Below are 10,000 nucleotides of genomic sequence, written 5' to 3'. Positions count from 1 at the left end.
TTAGACTGGGATTGTCTACCTATCCCTCTTTCTGTTTGCACTTAGACTGGGACTGTTTACCTCGAGTCTCAATATCCCCCGCCCCCCGCCCCAATCATGTTTGCACTTGTTGTTATATATATATATATAGTTGTTATATATTTATCAACTGATTATATACTCTGTAAAACAGGAAATTACTTTGTTTACAGGAAATAACTTTCTTTAATCTAGTTTATTCAAATGTAATGTTATATAGCGATGTTGTAGTGGTTACCGGATGTGCGTTTAAAAATTCGGCAAACGTTTGTGGTGGACATGTTTTTCACATGTTAAATTTCAACAATTTGGTTTTAACATTATATTGGGTAACACTTTATAATAACTACACACAATTCATCATTTATTAAGCCTTTGTTACTTATTAGTTAATGGTTTGTTCATCATTAGTAATTTCTAATTTATCATCAGTAAAGCATTTGTTCACACAGTTATAAATAGTTTGTTCATAGTAAATAAGCCTTTATCTAAAATATGTTCATACATTATTGTTAATACCTAATAAATGATGCAGTAATATGTTTTTGATTAAGTAATATTTCCATTATTTAACAGTTGTTACATACACATGCACTAATGATTAGTTAGGGTGAGGATAGGACAGTGTGTAGTAAAAGAAAACAGAAACTCTTGCATAGTTGTAGGGGTTTCTATCTGGGCCAAGGTAGTGTAGTGGATAAGGAGCAGGACTAGCACGCAGTAGCCTGGAAAGTTGGGGGTTCAAACCCCGGCTCTCACTGTTATGTGAATGGCCTTCAATTTAATTGACATGTGTACGTTGCTTGTCTGCTAAATGAATGAATTTGAAAATGTGTTGCAAGGCATAGAAAGTCCTCACTTTAGATAAGCTCACAACATATCATTAACTAACCACTTGTAACTCCTGAGTTAATCATGAATTATAGTATTAGGAAGTGGTTTATAAAATATGTATCCTCACCCTAACTAATTATTAGTGCATGTGTATGTAACAACTGTTAAATAATGGAAATATTATTTATTATCAACAAAATATTATTGCAAAATTTATGAACAAACCATTTATAACTGTGTGTACAAATACTTTATTTATGAGAATTAACATAGGAACAATGCTTTACAAACGATGAACAAAGCATTTTGTAATAGTTTGCAACTGGTTTATAATAAGAAAATGATTTCATTATAAGTGGTTGTTCATTACTTATTAATTATTAAGTATAAATCATGTACTTACAAACATATTTTTGGATAGGCTTATTTACTATGAACAAACCATTTATAATTGTGTGAACAAATGCTTTAATGATGATAAATTATGTATGAACAAGAAATTACTAATGATGAACAAACCAATAACTAATAAGTAACAAAGGCTTAATAAATGATGAATTGTGTGTAGTTATTATAAAGTGTTACCTTATAGGGATGGTAACGGTAATTGCATTGTTACCTTTGTTAAACTCATGTCCAGCTCCACTGTATGTTCGCAGATAACTACCTCCTCAGAATGTTTGCAAGCGTTTGCAAACGTTCGGCAAAAACTCAAGGCCAACAGAAACATGTTTGAAAACGTTCCCCTACTGTATGTTTGCGAATTTGAACACACCTCTGATGTAGTGGGACACCAGTGAGGCATTTTGTGTTTGTGATGTTGTTGTCGTGGTTACTTGGTGTAATAGGACACCAGTGAGGCATTTTGTGTTTGTGACGTTGTCGTGGTTACCTGGTGTAGTAGGACACCAGTGAGGCATTGCGTAGGCCGGCAGGGCTGCAGCGGACGGTGTAGTTGATAATGCGGACACTGCTGAAGCGTGGACGCTCCCAACGCAGCCAGATTGAGCGAGAGCTGTTCGCCGTCGCCCTGATACCACTAGGGGGAAGTGGTGGGCTGAGGACATCAGGCTGCCTAGCTGTGCGCACACACACAAATAGTACTAATGTCCAAAGCATATTTTCTCTGCTGCATTAACAATGGCAGTTGCAACGGACGAGATGTTTAAGCGCACACACGCACACACACACACACACACACACACACACACACACACACACATATACAGTACACACACACACACACACACACAACCAGGTTCAAATTCTCAAAGAGGGTCTCAACTGTTATCTGATAAAGAACCAAACAAAACATCATCCTAAAACCAGGTGGCAGCTGAAGTTGAATTAAACTAAAACAAATATGCACACTAACAACAAACAGCAAACAAACAAACAAAAACACACACACATGCAAAAAAACAGCCATCCCCACTCACAGACACACACACACACATAGAAGATGCTCACGTATGATTGGGGATTTCTCTGTGCGACCCTTCCATACAGCTGGGTAGCCTTCAGTTTGTTTGTTATATGCCCACACCTTCACTTGGTACACACGCCCAGGGACTAGGATGCAAAACATACACACATTTATAAAGATACAGACGCCTAGGGACTAGGATGCAAAACATACACACATTTATAAAGATACAGACGCAAATACTACCACAGACATGTTCACATAGTCACACATACAAGTATACCCACACAAATACACATTCATTGCCAACAAACTAAACAAGCTGAATAAAAAAGCTGGCTCTGTGCTTGGTGCTTAACATCAGTAAAGCATAATTGTGCTTCATTCTTCCACACATCCAGCTCCTCCTAACGTTTTGACAAGCATAGCCTACCAATTTACCTTGTTCCTGCCTATCTGAAATAACTCCTCTAGCTTTGCTGTCTCCATCTTTTCTGTTTTTGTTGTTTGCAAAAAGAAACAAAAAATATCCATGATGGCCTTGAAGTCTTGTGTTAGTGAATTAGCTTAACATTGTTTGCTGGTAACCAGCAGTACAAGTAGGGATGCACGATATATCGCCGGCCGATATATTATAGCCGATAAGTGAAAAAATGAAAATATTATTATCGGTCCGATAACAGAATTCTGGCCGATAATTTGCGCCAATATTTTTTAAAGTCCTAATTTAGGCCTATGTAAGGTCCGTCTGGCTACACTGAGCTAGCCTACTTGAGCTTGGTTGGCTATACTTTTTCCTCAATATAATGACAGCGGTGTGAATGTATTTCACCACTCTAACAAAATCTGTGGATATGCGTTCATATGGGAATCTGTGCATCTCAAAATCCTCTCGTGAATGATCCACCATTTAACCTTAACAGAGCGGAGATCAGCCCTATCTAGAGCCGTCTTGTGCTGGTGTGTTTGCACTTTACCGCGCTGTTCAGGGAAACAAATAAACACTCGTTAGTGGGACGAGCACATAAGTAGGCCTAGTTCTAAGTTGTGTTTTAGTATTATATTTGCATTACTTTAGCTTGGGTTTTGTATTATTACCTAGAAATATGCTAACCATTCGTGCTTCAGTTCCAGACAGGTCATCATAATAAGTTATTAAAACCTTCGGGGCTAACGCCTTTCATTTCTGCTGCAGCAGGTTGTGCGCAACAGAGTAGACAGAAATAAGATACAGTCTGAGGAGTTGCAGCTTTATTCAGTTACCCGCAGTTGAAACTAAACCTTCCCTAAGTTTCCCTCACAAACTCTGATTTGGTCGCTATACTGTAGCTTATTCCAAGATGAGCCGTTTATGAGCGTTTAGTCCTAAATGAAAACGATTCAAACTCTCTAGCCACTCACTCGCAATTCACTGACGTCAGGTTCACTTAAAGGAGCCACACATACTGTAGGGCTAGGCTACTGTTATGTTGTTGACTGCCGTACTATTGAGGACTATTATGAGTTCTGTCCATCATTTGGTGGTAGGTAAAATTACTGCAATAAAATTATGCTTATTAAATGCTTTCCCCAAATCACTTTTCACATTTTCTTTCAAGAGTAATATTATCGGTTATCGTATCGGTATCGGCCACAACAAACCAATAAATATCGGTTATCGTTATCGGCCCTAAAATTCCATATCGGTGCATCTCTAAGTACAAGATCTGTAATCGTTGCCCCCATGTGATGTCATTCTCTCTTCTGCGCAAACAAAATGTGTGCGTTCCAAGTAGCCTAGTGTGTAATTCTGCAATGCATTACTGTATTATTTTACAGAAAAATATAAATAGCCTACTGTCATGCAGTTTATGGGCTACAGTGCAGAGTTGGGAAGTTATGGTAGGCCAATTTGGAGTGAATAATACGAACAGGGGAAATTCTTTCCCTACTCGTAGCTGAGTAGCCTGATGGTAGGCCGGTATGCACAGTGCGTACGGCCGTACACTATAACCACGCCGTTATCTTAAATAGGCTAACATCACTCTAAGGTTGCCTTCAAGCAAGCAAAACGATGCTTTGAAAACGTATATTTCGCGGGAAGGGCAAGGGGGGTATCAACAGGACAACAGTACAGAGACTGACAGGTCCGATGGTAGGGCTAATGTTATGAGAGTATTAAAGGTATACCAGGCAACGTTTTCGTGTTAATTACTCATCTTCGTAAGTCGGTATATGGTTAAATGACTCATTACGGGGCGAATGAAGGCTCTCTCGCCCGCCCCTACTGCCTGTAGGAAGAATATCCAACTTGCAAGTTCGGTGTATCCCACCGCCCGACCCGAAGCAGGATTAGTTTACAGCACAGAGGCAGGCTAACGAAACGCTAGAGATTGTTGCAAACGTGTGTATAATGGCAGAGCCGGCGAAGAAGCAGCGAAAACCATTGACGGAAGACGCAAAGAAAAGGAAAAGAGCTTCAGACTGAGCGAGGGGGAGTTCCGTAGAGAAAAAGCATCAGGCTTGCCTGGTGTCCCTTTAAAATTTAAAAATAAGAAAACAGTTAAAATACATGAGAAACCCAGAAAAAACGGCAGGGTTAACAGGTATGATCTAGGCCTATCTATCTATCTATCTATTAATGTGAGTCTGACTCAGTATTCAGTCACACACACACATAGATATACACACACAACAAAACACATTATAAAAATAATTATAGAATAATAAAATAATTACTTAGATTACAAACTATGGATATTCATTACACTGTTCATAGAAATGTAATTAACACACAAAACTGTCTTTCTCTCACACACACACATACACACTTTCTGTCTCACCCAGGCCAGTGATGTCATGATATTTGACCCTCTTGCGCAGTTTGATTGGCTGAACTGGAAGCCTCTTCTTGTCAGACCCCTCCCCATCTTCCGAGTCCAGCATCTGATAGGCCAACTTGTAGCCCGATATCTGCGTGTGATTGGGTGGCGGTTGCCAGGAGACGTGGAGGGAGTGCATCTTGGCTGTGACCTTCAGCTCAGTGGGAGCAAAGAGCACTGCAGGCCACAGTTACAGTAAGACACTCATATAGAAAGTGTGTGTGTGTGTGTGTATGTGTGTATCCTAACATTACGGGGACAAAAATCTGTTTACACAGTCACGTTAAGGGGACCAGTTCCACTATGGGGACAAAAAAAACAGGTGCCCATAAGGGAAGCCCTTTCAAATGAGTGCTGGAGCCATACTGAAGGTACCTGTGACGTTTTAAGCATTGGCCCATTATACACCTTTTTCAGTGAATTTGTGTTTGAGGTGTGTGTACAGCTGCACCCCCTTATAGTTTCTAGCTTGTAATGCACTCACTGCTTTCACACACACACATTCCAAATATGGTCTGGTACTGCCCCTTTCCCGTCCCCATAAGGAATGATTACAATGGCAAGTGGATGTTTTTAGTGTTAAACACAGCGATCCAAAAACATTAGCATTTATAAAGAATAAAGTTGGCAAAAGATGGAAGCTGAGGAGAAGAATGGTCATCCAAAAGAAAAAATCATAACATGGTAAGTGCAACTGGATGGCAAACAAGTCATTTGTAATTTTGGGTGTGATTATGTTTGTATTTTGACTGTCAAACTTGTAGGTAGGCTACTACATACTACCTAGCTGGCTGACAACAGCCTTAGTAAATGACACCATACAATTACACTGAGTGTCAAACTAAGTACACAACATAAAAAGGAACAAAATGCAAATAAAAAAGCTGTTACATTTAGTCTGTCATCTAACATCTACATCTAACTAGCTAGTCTGTGAGCAATATTAAGTATTAGCTTCTTAGTCTCTGTTTGTTAGCTAGCAAGCTATCTCATTTAACATTTCTCAAGCAGACATTAGCCAGTTTTTGACAACTAGCTAAGTCAATGTTATTGAATATAAATGGGTATATGTACATTAAAAAGACACTGCTACCTCTTTAGCCTAACCAATTGCTCTGAGAGAGTAAGTGGTGAAGCTGTTTGTAAGCAATACTACATTCAAACACAATTCATTTTTAACGTACCAGCAAACAAGAGTTAGCAGAAATTATTATATAGTTGATAAATTCCCAAAAGTGTTACTGAATTCATGCATTCTACATTCTGTTTGAAAATGTCATGGCAAATCAGCCCCATCAATGATGCCATTCATCATGTTGTGTCAAATACTGACAAAACATTTAAATTAGAGTAGAAATACATTAATGCAACTATAGCTAAGGTGGTATTATGGTTTATCTGTTAATATCTCTATCCCTGCATGTTCAATTCTGATAACATAGCAATAGTCAAATCAGCAAGTTATTATAAGATGCCTTCAATGCTGCTGGCAATGCAAGATGTTTGCGTGACATTTGTGTACTATTAAATGTTAACTATGGCAGTTAGGCAGCTACCCTGAGTGGAATTTGTTTCAGTCACCAACTTGGTGCATAAACAAATAGATTTCATATACAATACTTTAGGCTTCATAGAAAACACGTAGAGTTGAGTACTAAATTATTTTCTACAAAGGCATGGTGTCATGTTTCCTGTCTTTTTAAGTATTAATGCCTCTACAGAAGATGAGTCATTTGGGAGACTGGTTAATGACAACCACTGAAGTCCAAACTCTAGGGTAAAGAGTAGGGTTGGGTATCGTTTCAATTTGAACGATTCCGATTCCAATTCCGATTTCTTATTTCGATTTCGGTTCCTAACGATTCTCGATTCCGATTTTTTTTAAAGGCAGGGTCAAAAAAAGTTTAGGATATTTTAAATGAGCTAGCTAACCAACGGTCTTTCTCAGGGTATCTGCACATTTTCCAAGTGCACATTTACACAATTTATACAATAGTCTGACATTCTCTATCTTTTACTGTCTATGTACATTCTCCATGAATTTTAATTCTATGAACTATGCGCTTCTTCGTTGGCGTTCAGCCGTTTCTTCTTCCGGTCGGCGGACTGGGAATCGAAACCAGGAACCGAAATTTAAACTTTTGAACGATTCTGGGAAAATCGCAATAGTCCCCGTAATCCAACCAATACTCGATATTCGTTACCCAAGCCTAGTAAAGAGACTTGATGTAGATGAAAAACCACACCTTTGTTTGTTTGCCATGAAAGATATTAAAGAAGGGGAGGAAATTATCTATGACTATGTGGGTAATGACTGCCCATGAAGAGCACAGGTATGCAAAGTACATATCCTCTATTATGGGTGGTTAAATACATTATACTAATATTGATTTATCTATTTTACTATAAAAGTAAAAATGCAATTGACAATATATGAATAAAATACACACTTAAATAAACCCACTACCAAGCTATTAGTATAACAATGATTTTAGTATCACTTTATGGGGCAGCCGTGGCCTACTGGTTAGAGCTTTGGGCCTGGAACCGAAGCATTGCCTGTTCGATCCCCAACATGTAGTAACAGCTGAAGTGCCCTTGAGCAAGGCACCTCACTGTGTGTTCACTGTGTGCTGAGTGTGTTTCACTAATTCACGGATTGGGATAAATGCAGAGACCAAATTTCCCTCACGGGATCAAAACAGCATATATACTTATACTGTTTCACTGAAATTATATTCCATTTTCTACCACTAAGTGACATTATAATCTTTTTACACAGAAACAAAGTACACAAATGATCAATGCTGTGTCATTTATTTTCACTGATTCATAAACTCATTCATTTTCTGAGAATATACTGTACATGATGATTATTAGAGGAGAGACTGGATAGCAGCATATTGCTACTAATAAAGTAAGAGCAATCACAAAAAAGTCAATCAGTATTAATTCATGAATAATCTGTTTACAGGTTGCTAATGACATAAATGTGGATTTGAAGGCTCCATTGGGTAAACACAGCACCAAAAATAAAAAAAGGTATATTTTGTATCAGGCACCCAGTGAAAATAAATGTTTAGCTTCACATAACTGACTTCAAATGGCAAATGCTGAAGTATACACTTGACATTTCAAATTTGTGATAAATTGTGTTTTGTTTTGTCAAAGAATCCATTGGATGATGCTACTGGCCCACAAAACAAATGTCAACAGGTTCTTTTAGGTTCATCATTTTTATATATATTTATACAGCATCTCTCTGTCTTTTATTTTAGTTTTGTATTGTTATGGTATGAAAAAGTATTGGCTTCATCAAATAGTACATAACTAATTTATCAATTATGAACCATTATAGCAAGGCTTTTTAATATAATGAATATAGAAGCTTAACAATACTTAGGCTACATTTTAGCCATCACACACACTTTAATTTTTATTCAACAGGAGTTTATTTCTCATCAGTTTCTACTATCGTTATACTCTGAAATATCATCATTATGAAATATGTGTTCACAGATAACTAGGGTTGCGGTAAATTCAATGGACTCCCATCCTTTACAGCTGTCCAAAGGTCAGATGGATGATGCTACTGTTATATTCAATTTACTATCAATATCTCATTGCTCCTACGCATAATACATTTAAATGTTAAAACAGCTTGCCATGCACACACAATGGTAAGCTCTGCTTTCAAGTTTACCCAGTGTAGGCGGTTTGCCATAATGTATGTTAAAACCTCTTGCCATAGAACTGCCAGGTCATGAATCATGGCATACGCAAGCAAGCTAATCTAAGAGGGACTCTACTTTCCAGTAAATTCAGTGTTTTGCCTGTCAAGAAATTGCATGTCTTCCCCCGTGACACACAATAGTTTTAAACATGTTAGGCTACATTATTTCGGTGTTCAATTGTTTCGATTCCCAGCGCTAGTAGGCATTTTAACAGCAACTATGGATATGCGCTAACACCAGTCAGCTCAGTTTAAATAGCGATAACGTACGGAGATGGTTCCGTAGCCTCTTTGACAGCTCAGTGACATCAGTATGTAACCTACATATTTATGTTTTTGCCAGCTAACTTTTAACATGATCTTCATATTCATTGTGATGCTATATGGACCTCATGCACATAAAAGATTAATATCATGCCATTATGTTGTTTAGAACACACCATGAAATAAAGTTTTCACCTTACAACTTTGCTGATAACATTTCAAATAAATGCCAGTTAGCGCATTAGCAAGGATATTGTGTAACGTATACTGTTGATGTTGTTTCATAGCCTTTTGCTTGTGTGTAGTTAGGCCCACTGCTAGATTTTGACAGTTTCGTGATATCACTTTAAAGTAAGTTACTTGGGCTCATGCAAGCTGTCAAACACTGTCCACTAGCATATGTGGTGCACCCCTCTGGTTTATACATCCAGTGTTTATGTTAGCTAACTGTATCTGGATGTGTTGCTATCAGAGCAAGAAGTTAGAGATGTTGCATGCAGCGATGCCTCGTATAAAAAAATAAATTAAAAAATGTGATTTAAGCACTGAAATGAGGCACCGAAATCCACATTGTTATTTGATGCAGTTACTACCGTTTGCATCGCCACCGGTGCCATATTAGAACCGTGTTTCGGTGCCCAACCCTAATTTTTAGCGAACAGTACAGGAGTGGCACGGCAGCTGTGTGGTGCCGGCGCGCATAAAACATGTGTGGTGTGCATGGTTTAATCTGTTTGCATGCATTCTAAACTAAAACGGATCAAAACCGTGTATGCTGCGCGAATGCACAAATTGCTGTGTGAATGAAGTGTTAGACGGATATTCCTTTTTGCTCAGGTCAGAACAGAGAGCATAAACTCAAGT

At 38.2% G+C, this 10,000-nt stretch overlaps 1 protein-coding gene across 1 annotated transcript in view; it reads right to left on the bottom strand.

Annotated features, from left to right (window-relative positions):
• igdcc4 (immunoglobulin superfamily, DCC subclass, member 4) overlaps positions 1–10,000 on the bottom strand; it is a 95,861-nt gene that overhangs the window by 15,830 nt on the left and 70,031 nt on the right. Inside the window, 3 exon segments of the mRNA XM_048232173.1 lie at positions 1,745–1,931; positions 2,323–2,424; positions 5,101–5,316. Coding sequence (XP_048088130.1) covers positions 1,745–1,931; positions 2,323–2,424; positions 5,101–5,316 — 505 coding nt within the window.

Source organism: Alosa alosa, chromosome 21 (assembly GCF_017589495.1).
Source record: "Alosa alosa isolate M-15738 ecotype Scorff River chromosome 21, AALO_Geno_1.1, whole genome shotgun sequence".
NCBI classification, from domain to species: domain Eukaryota; kingdom Metazoa; phylum Chordata; class Actinopteri; order Clupeiformes; family Clupeidae; genus Alosa; species Alosa alosa.
Note: the sequence above shows the minus strand (reverse complement) of the source record. Positions and strands in the feature narration are given on the sequence as shown.